The sequence below is a fragment of the Ictalurus punctatus genome, chromosome 3, assembly GCF_001660625.3.
Source record: "Ictalurus punctatus breed USDA103 chromosome 3, Coco_2.0, whole genome shotgun sequence".
NCBI classification, from domain to species: domain Eukaryota; kingdom Metazoa; phylum Chordata; class Actinopteri; order Siluriformes; family Ictaluridae; genus Ictalurus; species Ictalurus punctatus.
The window spans coordinates 25,292,181-25,308,845 of NC_030418.2; the positions used below are offsets into that span (position 1 = coordinate 25,292,181).

General features: G+C 40.6%; 1 protein-coding gene across 7 annotated transcripts in view; it reads right to left on the bottom strand.

Annotated features, from left to right (window-relative positions):
* Positions 1–2,682: 2,682 nt before the first annotated feature.
* Positions 2,683–16,665, bottom strand: part of cpeb3 (cytoplasmic polyadenylation element binding protein 3) — a 61,284-nt gene continuing 47,301 nt past the window's right edge. For all 7 annotated transcript variants that reach the window (XM_017463644.3, XM_017463643.3, XM_053679799.1 and 4 more), the window contains 4 exons: positions 14,316–14,434; positions 13,803–13,917; positions 13,408–13,589; positions 2,683–9,427 (listed from right to left, as the gene is read on the bottom strand). In XM_017463644.3, coding sequence (XP_017319133.2) covers positions 9,200–9,427; positions 13,408–13,589; positions 13,803–13,917; positions 14,316–14,434 — 644 coding nt within the window. In that variant the 3' untranslated portion in view covers positions 2,683–9,199. The remainder of the gene's footprint in view (positions 9,428–13,407; positions 13,590–13,802; positions 13,918–14,315; positions 14,435–16,665) is intronic.

Genomic DNA, 16,665 nt, shown 5'->3' on the forward strand with positions numbered 1-16,665 from the left:
TTATGCTGCACTTTGTTCATGTCCATCACGCTGAAAGCTGGGTTTTTTTTGTTTTGTTTTTGTTTTTTTTAAATAACCAAACAATCTACATTTTGGAGATTTAGTTTCCATTAAATCAACCTTTCACCACTGGAATATGCTTTTTTGGGTCAAAAAGTGGAACTTTTCTAGATTCATTACAAAAAAGTGAAATATTTCAAATATTAATCTTGATTATGGCTTGCAGTTCATGAAGATCTAAAATGCACCTCAAAATATTAGAATAAAGAATTTATAATATAGAAATGTCGACCTTCTGAAAAGCATCTATAAATAAAAGTATAAACAAAAATACAACTAATTAACCTGATTCCTGGGCTGACATACAAGTGCCTGATGGACACGTTTAACGTCTTTTAAATGTGCAGAGCATTCACTGCATGAAATGGATTCGGTTGATAAATACACTATGGCCAAAAGTTTGTGGACACCTGACCATCACACCCATTTGTTCTTCCCCAAACTGTTGCAACAAAGTTGGAAGCTCACAATTATATACAATGCCTGGCCAAAAAAAATGTAGTGGCGTTGTATTCCAGCCAGAGTTGCGTTCATTTTTGGCTGAGATCTTTTCATTGAGGATGGGAGACTCGAACCACGCCAGCACATGTCAAACACTTGCAATTGGGTTAAGGTCAGGACTCTGTGGGGGCCAATGCATGTGTGAAAATGATTCCTCATGCTCTCTGAGCCACTCACAATCTGAGCCTGATGAATCTCGGCAGTGTCATCCTGCAATATGCCGGTGCTGTCAAGGAAGAAATTGATGGATAACCCGGTCATCCGTTACTTTCAGGTACTCGGCTGACTCCATTTTATTGCAGTATAACATCACAGAGCCTCGACCTGACCGTTAGAAGCAACCCCAGATCATAACACTCCCTCCAGAGACAGTAGGTTGTACAGTAGGCACTATGCATGATGGGTGCATCATTTCATGCGCATCCCTTCTTACCCTGATTGTACCCATCGCATAGTGTAAATCTGAACTCATCAGACCACATGAACTTTTTCCATGGCTCCACAGTCCAGTCTTTACTCTCCCTAGCAAGAAGTCGTTTTAATCTGATTAGCCTCACACCGATTAGACCACACAGCACTTTAGTCCCAATTCTGTAAGTTCTCATCGCATTGTGTGCGTGGAAATGCTCGTACTTTCACTGTTAAACACAGCTAGGAGTTCTATTGTCCATTTTATTTATTTATTTATTTATTTATTAATAATGTGACTTCACCAAGCGTTTTAAAGATCACCACCATTCAGGATTTTGAACATTTCATTTTTCTGACCGTATTTCTTCCTCATAGCTGACCTTTCACCACTCTCCTTCCAGGTGTTAATAATTCTTTGGACAGTTCTGAACCCAAATCCAGAGATTTCAGCAATCTCCTCAGATGTTTTCTTTGCTTGATGCAGGTCAATAATTTGCCCCTTCTGAAACACACTAACATCCTCTCCACATGTAGGGGATACGTGTTCCGGCATGGGTGTTTAAGAGACGAGACACTGCATCAGTTAGGGTTAAAAGAACTGTTGCCAGCTGAAACGTATTAATCGCTGCAGTAATGATCCAATCATAGGCTCTTAACTATTTGCTTATTTAAATGCCAACAGTGACCCTTTTTTCAGCCAGGCAGTGTATCTGTCCATCACACCCAGATGTGGTTCTTCCTCAGACTGTTAGAAGCACACAGTTGTATAGGATGTCTGTGTGCTTTAGTATTACAGTTTCCCTTCACTGGAACCAAGAGGCCCAAACCTGTTCCAGCATAACCATGTCACTGTGCACAAAAAGCGAGCTCCATGAAGACATGGTGTAGAAGAACTCAGTCGGCTGGCACAGAGCTCGAATTTGAACCCCACTGAGCATCTCTGGGATGAACTGGAACGCTGAGTGCACCTCAGACCTCCTCACCCAATGTCAATTGGGAATCAGATACTGATTCAGCGTTTCAGGGCAGCATTGGTCCAATTCTATCTCTGCTGTTTAATTCAATTCAATTCGATTTGTATAGCGCTTTTAGCAATGGACATTGTCTCAAAGCAGCTTCACAGAAACATATTAGCACAGGATATAGATTTCAAGTGTGTGAATTTATCCCTATTGGGCAAGCCGGTGGAGAGGAAAAACTCCCTAAGATGATCTGAGGAAGAAACCTTGAGAGGAACCAGACTCAGAAGGGAACCCGTCCTCATCTGGGTAACAACAGATAGTGTGAAAGTGAAAGGAAAGTTCATGATGTTAACGACACACTGGACTGCTCAATTGTGTGACTTTATGATTCTTCTACTGTAATATTTGCATTCAATTACAAGTGACAAAATGTCTCTCCTGAACAGTATATGTGCATGCTACATATATAATAATGAGGTGGATCTGTCATTTAGTTTTAAACTGTGTGCGTGTGTGTTCGTGTTCTGCCTAGATCTGCCTTTTAGCGGTGCTGTCTCAGCTCCTGGCTGTTCACACTATGAACCTGCAAATGCCTAGAGATTTATCCCTAGAGACATAATTAATGCTCCACACACCATATTGGGCTTAAGGAAGAGCAGGTATTTTTAGTCCAGCTGGAGCTGTACTGAAGGTTAAGGAGTTCATGCCTGAATGCCCGGAAGTCCTTACACCTTTTCGTAAGTGAAGGTTTTCTTTCGTTTTTTTTTTTTTTTTTTTTTTTTTTGTTTTTTTAAAAGCCAGACGTTGTGGTTAAAGCACTTTTTAAATGCACAGCGAGCACTGAAGAGGTGAATTAGTGGTTAGGGTGTGGCTCAGCCTGCTCCGAGTTCTGTTAAATACACGCGCGTCAAAATGAATTTCATCAGAATGTACAAGACGCATATCATCATTAGACGGTGTGGTGTAGACGGTACATTCATGCAACACAGAGTTACAGGAAAACACTGAGGCCATGCAAAAGACGACCACACGTCACAGCATCATACAACTATGTTTAATAAGATCTGCTTATTAGTACAGAAAAGGGGGAAATAATGAAGGTGGGAACTACAAACTTGAAGCAAGTTGTAAGCAATAGCAGCATTGCCCTCCGTGTTTTTTTTGTTTTGTTTTGTTTTTAAATCACAGTTTAACTACAACATTAGACAAGCACAGGTCCAAGTCAACAATCTTAAAACCTTGTCATGATAGAACCTGTCATTAGTTATAAATTAAAACATAACTTCGGAAAAAGAAATCAATCTTTCATGTATATAGGTATATCTGTATATGGTTGTTTGTTTGTTTGTTTGTTTTTCACAACATGACCGAGTGGGCTGCAGCTCCACCCACGGAGAATGAGCATATGAAGCACGGGTGAATAAATAACTCCCCAAATCTAGTACAGGAAATATATAGACATCTACAGAGAGAGTGTGAAACAGTCGCCAGGACGCGGCTTCGCTTTCTCTTCTCCTGGTTCCTCAGCAGCTGTTCGGTGACATTATTCGACGCGAAGGTCCTTTTTAGAACAAGGGTTACGAAATGAGTGCAGTGAGCTAATGATGAAATGATCAACAGTCGCCAGTGAGAGCAAAAATAACCGTTTCAGGAGGACGACATTAGGAGGTTAGTAGGCAAGCCTCGGATTAGTAAAAGACCAAAACAAATAGGTAGAAATAAGCAAGCTAGAGAGGACATTCTTGTTTTGATATTGGTGCAAAAGAGAGGACCACAACACCAGAGCTGGAGCATTTACTTCTTTTATAAAAAAAAAAAAAAAAAAAAAAAAAAAAAAGCAAGCAATTATAAATAAATAAATAAAATTAAAAATGATGAGGGGGTGTTCTTTAAGATCGTAGCCAAAATGTTTACTTGTGAACTTGCACGAACTTGGGGAAACTGGTGGATCAGTTGCATATCTGAACGCTGACCGAGTTGCAGTCACGGACTACATGCACACACAGCTAGTCACAATGGACTGTATGAAAATGAAAAACGAACACGGGGAAATGTTTACTCAACTCTGATTAGAATGTCAGGGGCAGAGCGCAGGGTCGCATACAGCACGCTGATGGGTTAAAGAGCATTAAGCGGCTTATTCAAGACCTCTACAATCTTTCCGTCTCTAACGCCTGGGTCACACTACAGGATTCCCATCCATCCATCCTCTGTACTGCTTTTCCTACACAGGATTGCAGGGAGCCTGGACGAGGTGCCAACCCATCGCAGGGCACAGTCACACACCCACTCACACACTACGGATCATTTGGAAATACCAATCAGCCTACAACACACGTCTTTGGCCTCGGGAGGAAAGCAGGCTGCCTGGAGGAAACCCCCGAAGCACATGCGAGAGGCGGGATTCAAACCCCCAACCCTGGGGGTGCGAGAAATGACAGACTGCACTAATTTTTGCACCAAAGATCCCAACTCTCAGAACCTGGGAATTTGCCGAACCACATATGACTTGGTGGATGACGATTTCTCTCAGCTGTCACTCACCCACGTCTTCAGGTCAGGGAAGTGGGTGTTGCCGTACATTACAGGATGGGGAGTCGTAATTTTTTGCATGTTTCAAATCTATGATGATGTCACAGCACGGTTAAATGCTTATATCTAATTGGTCAGAAGGTTTTGGTTCATTTCAAAAAAAAAAAAAAAAAAAAAAAAAAAACGCGTTTGTGCTATCGGGAGAACAAGCTTGAATCCCAACAATGCCACAGCTCTCTGTGTCCGAGAGTCAAGAGAGCGAAATTGGCTCGAGTTCTCTTGGTGCGAAGGACGGCATGATCACATTGACACTAGCCAATCGTTGCCATCTGTGCGCTCGCGCAGATATCAGGTTCCGCTGCCCTTTGACGCAGCAGGTCAACAGTTTGCAAAGATGCAGTTGGCCCTCACCCTCTCTGCGTGGGAGCTGGCGTGTGATCGAGGAGAGTAAGTTGGTGGATGGGAATTGGCAAGAGCATATTTGGGGAGAAAACGGAAAACAACTTCATCCTGATTATCCTCTAGTGTGGCCCAGGATTAGCACAGAACCTTAACCACTGGCCTCTTATATACACCGAGTCCTGCTACAGATGGGGAAAATAATCTTCTACGGGGTATTTGTGAGTGAATGCTCTCAGAAAGTTGTTGTGACACTCTCCAGCCACAGCACGCTGCTTTAATTTCAGCACATCGTGGGCGTTTCAGTGGCAGTGATCGGAGTAGAAGTAGTTAAACATTCACCTCACATTCGCTCCTTTCTGCCATTTCGTTTTATTGCCCATTCAGTCGATACATTACGTCATTTTCCATTACCAAGCATCAATTCCTAGCTTTGAAACCCCCCCCCCTGACTTGAGATCATTGTCACACTAATGTTAGCAACATCAGCGAGTTAACACAAAGCTTCGCATTTCAAAAAATCTAGACACTAGTAACATTACAAAGGTTCTCAGCTTCATCAAATAAAATGAACAAAAAGAATTTTTTTTTTAAAGAATTAGCATCATAAAATTAATTTATTCCAAGTAAAAATACAAAATAATATTAACGACATTGACCAGATATGAAAGTCTCCCCCAGAAATAGCCAATATTAATGGTTGAGAAATAAGTCTGTAAAAGAAATATGAAATAAAAAAAAAGAAGAAAAAAAAATATGTAAATGTTTTAATTCCTTTCTTTTTTTGCAAAAAATCTCTAAAAATAATGAAAAATTTCTCAGTATAAAGGCTACATTACCACTGGAAGGTACTAGCATGTAGAGTAGGTAAATACACAGTAGAAAATGATTTTAGTGAATCACAATGCTTGCAATGAAAATAAATCTGCAATAAAGATTTATGCCTCTTTTTCTTTTCTTTTTTTTTTTTCTTTTTTACAAACAGTACAAACAGTATTGCACATTACAACAAAGAATCGAGGTTATAGCCTTAAAAAAAAAAAAAAAAAAAAAAAAAAAATGGGACTAATTCAAGTCTTAGGTGAATAGAAGGCCACCACGCTGCTGATGCACCTTGGGGGCTTTCGATCAAGTTACAGCCGAAACTGTTCGGATCTTTGTGTGTTTTTTTTTTTTTTTAAATAATAATAATAAAAAAAACTAAACAAAAAAAAAAATCTTTCGTTTTTCTCCATTTAATCAAGAACCATCAAAGATCAGTTTAGCTTAAATTAGGTCAGGTTAACAAAGTAGGGCAATTTGCTTTTACAAAACAAATGGGCTACACTTAAACATAAAAAAGCTTTTTGTTTAAAAAAAAAAAAAAATCACACACAAAAAAAATTTCTTTCACTGGTCAGTAAATGACTGATTATAAACATACAAAACCAAGGGAAATATCGTCAGTTGACTTTTTAAGCACCTAATGGATGTCCATGTTTTTTTTTTTCCGTTTTTTGTTTTTTTTCTTTCTTTCTGGAGTAAGATGTTGTATGAACTTTTTTTTTTCTTTTTTTCTCTTTTTTTAACACTGTGGCGTGCAGTTGGCGAATCTCTCTCTCTCTCTCTCTCTCCCCGTTTACGCCGTGTTAAGGTCGTCTCTACTTCAGCTGACTCTTACTCTATTAAAGTTATAAAGCTCTAGCTCCTTCAGTTGCTTTTTTATCATTTTTTTTTCTCAAAAAAATAAAATTAAACATAAAAGCAAATCAACATGACAAAAATAAAATTAACCATCTGTTAAATCATTTTCTTGCAAATTTAAATTAATATATATTTTGTATTTGAATAAACTTACTTAGAAAATATTGATTTCTCTCCTATTATATTTCAAAATTGAGGTATTGCAAAAGATCACATCAGTCAGAAAGCACACATTTTCTATTTTTTCCTCTCTCTCTCGCTTGCGCTCTCTCAACAAAAAAAATAGCTGACTGATAGCTAACCATCTAGATACAAAGAGTAGTGCATAACAAATGTCTATTACAGAAAAGGAACAGATCTAGAAAACCCTTCTGGGTTGGGAAGGAAATATCACAAACCCCCCAGAATTCACGTCCATAAGGATCCTCATTGCTATTCATGATTAGTTTTCTGCTGTTTTTTTGTTTTTGTTTTTTTTTTACCATCAGTAAAAAAAAAGTAGCTCTTGTTTTACGTAATTTTTTTTTCTTCCAAAAGCGAACAAAGTGTTCCGTCCTAAAGGTGACTGTTTAGGATTAAAAACCCGAGCCACGGTTGCTGCGGCCTTTTCCGGCGTGATGAATGTCACTACGGGAAAACGGGGTGGGACCATCTAGCATTCGCTCCGTGAAACACCGAGCTCGGGACTGTCATGGGCTCGTAAAACCCTGTCTCGCTCTTAAACGCATCACATCAGCAGCCAATACTTGTGTTCTCCTAAACTCCCACTCGTCCTCTCTCAAGCCCATAGTCTTAAAAAAATATCCACCATCATTATTAGCAGGTTGGTTCTATTCTTCAAGCTTTGCAGGAAAATCTGTGTATATAGAGATATATAGATATATAAATGCAGCGAGCACACAATGTTCTGGTGATGTTAATCCAATGTGCTGCAGTCACACTGTCGGAACTCTTTATGTGGGTCTTTGCGGGGGAAAAACACGTCACTGCAGTATTTTTTTTTTGTCTTTTAGTCACTTCACTAGTCAGGCAGAAGCGTCGAGGCCTGACGTGGTATTAGTTCTAGTGAATGGTGTTGGTAGTTTTTAGGAAAGGGGCTAGTTTTTATACATCCTGTGTGAGTGAGAACTATCAAAAGGTGTGTGTGTGTGTGTGTGTGTGTGTGTGTATACGAAACAGAGGGACAGGGAAGACTGTATGTATGCGAGTGAGTGTTTCTGTGTACTGTATACACTGGTTATGAAGTTTTCACAGGACTTGTTAGACATCAAGAACAGTTAAAGCGAATCACAGTTCTAGGCATATACTCAAACCTAACTACATACCGTATAAAAAAATTGCACAATTATATTAACAAATTACTGAAAAAAGAAAAATGTTCTTCACCTACTAGAGACAGCTTGTTTGAAGGCTTATCCTACATCTAGGCCTTTTAAATCAGAACTGCGGTTTAGTCGTCTGTTCTCGCTTTTAGCTTTCAGCATGATACGATCAGCGAGATCGAGCGAGACGGGCTTTCCTCTCGCGGCGTCTCCGTCTCCGTCTCCCGCGCGCTTTCCTGCCCTGTGTCCTCGTCTACCATGTGCAAAGTGGGCCAAGATGAATAATAGACTCGATACTGAAAATTCTATTGCATGCAGAGACCTGATTCGGAGAACCATGCAGTTCAGGGACGAGCAGAGACCGCGCCGAGGCCGACGCTCGCTCTCATGCCGGCCTGCTCACCTCCCAACCAGGCGCCCTAACCGATTCTCATCCACTTCCCAGCCTGAATAAAGTACTATGGTATACAACTATATACCACGGATTTAGCAGCAAAAGCTATTGCAGCATTACATGTACATAACACTAAAAAATAATATTATTAAAAAAATAAAAAAGGCCTAAAAATGATAAGCGAAGGAAACAAAATCTGATTGTGCACATGAGGTATTAACTGAACTGTTGAGAGCGAATACAGTAGGTGTGTTCGAATTTTAGATTCATTTATGATTGGTTTGTTTTTTAAAATTTTTTTATTTTACCCTTAATAAAAGGTTGATTTTCACCTTTGGTAATTTTGTTCCCTCACATTTTCTACTCGGGGCAATGATATAGGTTTTCTGAAAACAAGTGCATGCTCCTTTAAAAAAAAAAAAAAAAGAAAATTAAATAAAATAAAAAAGGAATTATCTATGCGTATATATATATTTATAGATTACAAAACCAAAAATATAATCATTTTTTTTTAAATATATATATGTATGTGTGTGTGTGTGTGTGTGTGTGTGTGTGTGTGTGTGTAGTCTCACTCTTGTCTAAATGATGTCCTATTGGGAAACACTGACTGACTAGAGGAAATTGAAGTAAACTTGAAAAAAAGAACAGTATTGTCATGACCTAGCTAACATCAAGTGTGTACATGTGTGCCAAAGTGCAAATTTCTGAGCAGAAAGACTCAAAATTCTTATTCGACTGAATGTTCATTAGCAGAGAGTATGGTGGACAAAGATATTAAGAGCTGTGCATTTTTTTTTTTTTGTTTAAAAGAAAGGATAAAAGAAGACCCATGTTATCTTCGGTTGTAGTTGTGATGGTGGTGATGGTGGTAGTTAGTTGGTTGGAGGGGGATGATGGGAGTGAAGAAGTGAGGAAGGGAGGTCACTCCTCCATCAGCTCCAGCGGAAGGAGACATGGCGTGGTCGGTCTCCTCCCTCCTTCACCAGCGGTTTGTGGAACTCGCGGCCGGCGCGCGAGTGGATGCTGGCCCAGCAGTACTCACAGTAGTACTGCAGGCACGTGACGTTGGCACAGAAGAACGGGGCGAACTTGCCTCCACAGCGCGCTCCCTGGCACTCGTCACACATCTGATCGTCCAGCACGTACGGCTTCACCTCCACCTGCAGACGCGGGACGTAACGTGAGATTTGCACGAAGCAGCAGAGAGCAGGTTAAAAAGAAACAGGTATGTAATGTGAGGAATCTGTGCTCATAAATGCTGCTTCAAACCAAAAAAAATGATATTTCTACATGACGTTTTCCAGTCATCCTCGTTTCTTCCCTGGTTCACATTTTCCCCACACTGCCAGAGCACTGCATATCCAGCAAATTCATGAAAGTTCCAGAACGCTAAGATTTAACTTAAATGTTGGCATCGGAGTACAGTTGAAAATAATTATAATGATTTATTAATTATTGATTAATAACAACAATAAGAAGAAAACAATAGGGGCCATCGCCCATTCTGGGCTTGTCCCCTAATAATGCAATTAAACAAACAAACTAATCAATTAATTAAATAGTAAATATTCCACATAACTCCATGGCAGAAAATATCCATCCATCCATCCATCTATTTTCTGTACTGTTTATCCTACACAGGGTTGTGGGGAGCCTGGAGCCCATCCCAGGGAACTCAGGGCACAAGGAAGAGGAACCTAGACTGGATGCCAAACCATCGCAGGGCACAATCGCAGACACTCACACAGTACACTGACCACTTGGAAATGCCAATCAAGCTACAACGCATGTCTTTCACTGGGGGAGGAAACCGGAGTACCCGGAGGAGGAGAACATACACACACGCACACACACACGCACGCACACGCACACGCACGCACACGCACGCACACGCACACGCACGCACACGCACGCACGCGCACACGCGCGCACACACGCGCACACACGCGCACACACACGCGCACACACACGCGCACACACACGCGCACACACACGCGCACACACACGCGCACACACACGCGCACACACACACGCGCACACACACACGCGCACGCGCACACACGCGCACACACACACACACACGGCAGAGGCGGGATTCAAACCCCCATCCACTAAGCCATCGTGCCCTCCAAGGAAGAAGATACGAAATACAAGTACAAAAAAAAAAAAAAACTCATTAAAATAAGAAATTCAAATTATTATTATATGCGTTTTCAAAGAGGACATATTTCCCAGTAAAGTAGTTCCCCGTTGTTGCTCTGTTTCTTCATTTACTTATAACTTACAATAATAACAATTCAAACAATGCAATTTTGATGAATCAAAACTTTTAATGAAGCATTTTTCCCACTTTTTCATGAACAGCCATTTAGTTCATTTGCTTTAGGCACAAATGGGAATTCCATAGCAGGCGTCCCTGTCCCACTATTTTGATGTAGAATATCTCAAAATATAGATGTATCGGCTCTACGTTTATCTAAAACAGTACTTGTGAAGTTATGGTTTGATTTTGTCCTTCGGTCAGATGAATGAAACTTTAGGGTTTCTGAATCCGTTCATCCTCCAGAATTGATTTTTTTCCCCCTTCACTTATTGTTTCATATCATCGATTCTTTTGTTCAGCTGAATTCAATTTTCCAGCTGAAAACTTGCTAGGCATAAACTTTCTTTATGTTACATGTCACAAGTGATTATTACAAGCGTTTTCTGTAGTAGGGCTGGACGATATGTTAAAACAGCACAAAAACACATTGTAATGAAAATAGCCAATATGAATGACGATATTAAAGGTTTTGCTAACAAAGAACCAAAACAGTCGAGGCACAAAATCAAAACTGTAAGCGCAAACATTTTTTATTCTAGGTATAAAAAGTATTTAACAGCTATGAAATAGATTTGAACATCTAATCCGCTTCATGTTACAAGTACTAACAATACCCGAAGTTAAGTTCTCATTACATCGTCCTCCTCAGGATGTAACTGGATACGACAAAGTGATCACTTTAAGCAGGTTTCCCCTTTAAAATGTTCTGCACGTCCACGTTTAAGGAAAGACTAAAGTTTGAACAACTGCACTACACTGCTGGATAAATGAATGAATAAAACGGATTTTTTAATGTTTACAGAAAACTATTAGTGTGTGTGAAGCCCTTTTTTTTTTGCTGTTATACCACGTTAACAGTCTGTAACCCAAATCCCTCCAAAATTACAGGCTCAGACACCAAAAAACTATTAGTGCCAACATTGATTCCCAGACCTAAACCTGAAACCGTGCTTCGGTGTCCCCATCACTCGGCCAAATGAAATGTCACGCTCACCTTTATGATACACAGCTGCAAAAGTAATTACACCCAGCCTTTCCTTAAATATCACACCTCAAAGAGCAAATCCAGCCTCTCGCTGACGCATCAAAACCACCAAACAGAAATAAGTGAGGAAAAAGTTGAGGAGATGCAGACTGTAAAGTGAGGCCAGTGCGACACGCTCAGCAGGAGCCACAAATAAAACACCAGCGTGAGAAACTGAATGTACTGTAGGATGAAAGCAAGATGTTTTGGTGGAAAGCCAGAATTCAGTGTAAATGAGCACAATAGTACATCCTAAAAAAGACCAGAAGGCGATCAGATTCTCTCTTTCTCTCCATCTCTCACACACACACACACACACACACAGAGAGTTCCAAATCACTCTGTCCAGTCAGGCAGACTGCCAGTCTTCATCTGCACACCATCAGCTCTGTCCTATAGGAGAACACACTTAAAATAGAAAACAGCTCCACTGCATATGCTATAATTAGCCTGAATGTGTGTGTGTGTCTGGGTGTGTGTGTATGCGTGTTTGTGTGCATCTTCAAATGGTTGTCAGGAATCCAGAAGCTGATGGTCAAACTGATTACATGCCTGTTTCATGCTTTCCATTCATAATGCTGGAGTAGGAAATGATTGTGAGGTAACGAGAGTGTACCAGAAGCCTGAATAAGTGCCTGGAACTTTGTCTGGGATCATCTATAAACTCTAAACTACACACACAAATAAACAAATACAGGGCCAAGGAGTTACCAGGATTAGAGTGCAGGGCCATGCTCCCTCAGCAGGGCCACATCAGCCATGACAGTAATGTCATTAATGTAATAGAATTTTTAAAAAAAATCAGTAAGTAAAAATGACAAATGGTGCCTTAAATACACTACAGCTGATGATCAGTACTCATACACCAAAACTGCACAATCATTTTGGTTCCCTGAGACCTGCAACTGGCTTGTAGTGGGTTTGTTACGCTGAACCTTGAATGTGTGTTCGAAATTTTGCGATGGGAGTTTGTGAGTGAGGCACAAAAGAACATCGTCTGTGCCATTTAACCCCGTCACTGGAACATGATCTACTGAGAAGCACTGACTTCAGCACACCATACCAAGGGAGGAAAGCATAGCAGGAAGGAAAGGAAGGAAATAAGGAAAGGAAATGAGGAAAGGGAAAATGGAAAGAAGAAAAGAAGAGGGAGAAAGAAAGGAAGGAAAAAAGAAATAAGAAAAAGAGGAAGGAAATTATAGAAAGAACAACAGAAAAGGAAATAAAGAAAGGAGAAAGAAAGAAAGAAATGAGAGAGGATGAAAGAATCAAGACAAGAACTTATAGAAAGAAGGGAAGGAAAATGGAAAGAGAGGAGGAAAGAACCAAAGAAATAAGCAGAAGGAAGGAAGGAAGGAAGGAAGGATGGATGGATTAGAGGTGTCGGTGAGAGTGGATATAAAGGCAGCTTGAGAACGGAGGATGGAGAACGGAGGATGGAGAACGGAGGATGGAGAACGGAGGATGGAGGATGTAAGCACAGTGACGGGGGTGATGTGTAGAAACAGATATAATACACTATGGTGCTGTTAGTGCAGCTTTATGCTGGTTCATGAGTAAGATTCCTTCTGTACTGATTCCACTGTAACACCCAGAACATAAACTCTGTGTTGCATGTATAACAAAACAAACAAACAAACAAATAAACAGCACTTTCACATTATACCAGGGTGCTGCTGCCACATGTCAGCTTAAAGCAGCCCTGACCGCACGTTTCAGATACACCTAGAAGCGTGTAGAGGTGTGTGATATTTACCTCGTAGAAAAGCAGCATATAACACTCATACACTTACCCGCTTGTCGATGTCGTTGTGCTGCAACTGGACGAATCGAGCGCTGATGGCAGCGATGTAGCTCTGCTGGTTAGAGAAGGCCACTCGACCTGCTCCTTTAGGATACTTCAGCTCAGGGTCAGTATCAATGCCAGCATAGCACACACCTCCATACAGCCGGTCCATAATCATCGCCAACTCCACTACACACACACACACACACACACACACACACACAGAGAGACAGAGAGTGAGAGAGAGACAGAAACCAAAAGAGAGTTACAAATAACAAATTAAAAAGTTTAAAAGTACTTGGTTTATCTCATTTTAGGTTATGGAAGCGCATAATATTTACAGAATTTTGAGGTACTGAATATAGAGACACATCTGGAGAAAATCTGAATTCGTCCCCTCACCTGCGCGCAGAGGTCGAGGGACTCCTCCCACAAAGATGGTCTTGCGAGGGTCCAGAGGCTGTGAGCCGTCCATCACAAAGTCACTGTCACTCAGATTCCACGGGCGGATCTGGACCTGAACAACAGACAGTCTGTACTTACTCGCAGCCTCATAAAACAAACCGTTTCTGAAGGAGTGTCACTATGAATGAGCAGTCAGTGACCTGTTCATGATCAGACTCTTCAAGTGTCCTCGCATGTCTAAGTGCTATGGGGAAGTAAGTAAAATGTAGACAGCTGTGCACTGACGCCAAGAGTGTTATACGCGTCATCACGCACAAACCAAAGGAAAACTACCCAGCTGATATTTACACCAACAAACAAACTAAATAACTGAAACAAAATAAAAACCGTAAAAGGTTTATACGTAAACTTGTACGGTAAAGAGGTTTATAAGAACACTAGGTTATCTAGAGGATTTCCTCTTAAAAACATTTTTAGCTTATTTACAGATGTAAAATGATTTTAACGCACTGGTTTGTCTTTAATGGTGGGGCTGGAGACACACAAGTAGAGTTTTCCATCTTCCTCAATGCAGGCATCGATGAGGGCCTGAACTGAACTCTCTTCCTGGAAAAGCAGGAAGGCGTAACCTGTATGAGAACGAGAGAGAGACAGAGACACACAGACAGAAAGAGAGAGAGAGAGAGAGAGAGAGAGAGAGAGAGAGAGAGAGAGAGAGAGAGAGAGAGAGAGAGAGAGAGAGAGAGAGATGACTCAGTCAACTGTGGACAGCAGAAAGTCAGTAAGATAAGTTAGGGGTCAGATAAGTCTCTATCACTGGTAATGCGTGTGACACATTAAACAAAGCCCAGCTGTAGTTATTATTACTAATAACAGGCAAATAATCTATAAGCAAATAAAAATGCACATTTCATTTAAAACATGAAAACAAATAATACAGTTGCAATCAAAATCATTGAACCCCCATTGCAAATCAGGTTTATTGTCAAACTTTACAGACATTCAGCTGTTTGCAATGAACAAATCAAACAAAAGAAATTGAAACAGTTCAACACAGTGAATGCTTCAAGCGGTTTCCCCAAATTCAACTTATAATGACTTCTCCAGTTTCAAAATTATTTAATCCCTTCATGGCAAGCATCTTTAGTACTTAGTAGAGCACTCTTTTACTGTTATGACCTGCTGTAAACAAGATGCATAGCTTCTAGCAGCATTCCTGGGGAATCTTAGCCCATTCCTCATGAGCAGTGGCCTCCAGTTCAGTAATATTCTTGGGTTTGTGTGCTGCAACCGCCTTCTTCAAATCCCACCGGAGATTTTCTATGAGAGTTCAAGTCAGGTGACTGTGATGGCCCTGTAGAATCTTCCAGGACCTCTTCTGCAACCAAGCCTGGGTGGAATTTGATGTTTGCTTTGGATCATTGTCCTGTTGGAAGGTCCAATGACGCCAAAGATTCAGCTTCCTCACAGACAGCATGAAGTTTTCTCCTAGGATTTCCTGATACTTCAATGAATCCATCTTGCCTTCCACGCGCTGCAGGTTTCCAGTGCCAGAGGATGCAAAGCAGTCCCAGAGCATCACCGAGCCACCATCATGTTTGAATGTGGACAGAGTGTTCTTTCTTCATTCTTCTTTCTCCAGACACACCTCTGCTCCATCGTGCTGAAAAGTTCCAGTTTTGCTTTATTGCTCCATAGAACAGAATCCCAAAACTTCTGTGGCTTATTTACATGATTTTGAGCGACTTTTCTTCTGCTTTTGGGTCAGTAGTGATGCACGTCTTGGAGGTCTGGCAATGAAACCTTCTGTGTTTAGTACATGCCTTACTGTGCTCACTGAAACCTCAGTGCCTGTTGCCACCAATATTTGCTTCAGGTCTTTTGCAATCACTTGAGGGTTTTTCACAACCAGCCTTCTCAGAAATCCGCTTGCAGCCACTGACAGCTTCCTATTTTTTTTCTGCTTTCTTTATATGCTGCTTTCCTTAATGACATACAAACAGTTTTTCTATAACAATTAATTTTGTGCTAGAAAACAAAATGTTTGGGAATCTAAAATGTTTTTTGTACCGACTAAACAAAGTTATATAAAAAAAAGGTGTAGTTATTATTTAATAACAAAGTTTTTAGTAAAAAAAAAAAAAAAATAGGGTGCCTAAGACTTTTGCACAATACTGTATGTTAAAACAAAACTACTCGAATCTTGCTACGGACCTTCACTGTAGCCATCTTCCAGTGAAATCTGAATTTGTCTGTGAGCCATATAATTTTTATTATTATTTTTTTTTTTTTTACTGAAATAGCAACAAAATCATCATGTTTTGATTCAAATAACTCCAAATAAACTGTGGTGCATACAAAAACAGGGCTAATACACACACCAGGCTTTAGGGCCATGTGTCGTGTACAAGTGCTGACTGTGCGGAGGAATGCACAACCGTCATGTTTTACTCTCTGCATTCCAGAGTAGAACCACCAGCGACGCAGGAACATTAGAAGAGAGGAGGGAGGAAAATACTGAGTCAGCCAAGGAGTCACTGTGCAAAGAATGAGGTGTGTGTGTGTGTGTGTGTGTGTGTGTGTGTGTGTGTGTGTGTGTGTGTGTGTGTGTAAGCACTTAAACAGTGGATATGAGATTTTTCTTTTAAAAGAGGAAAAGAAAAGTAAAGGAGCATCATGACACTCTCCTAATGCAATGCTGGCCTACAGTTCTAGTGCGTTCTGTTTTCTAGGAGCAACTCATTCAGAGAGACTCGTTTGGTGGACAATGACATCATCTGTGGCTAATAATAGATGGTTAAATGTTCAACGTGCCACTTAACAAGAAAACTCGGATACTTGTACTCATATACTTGTGAAG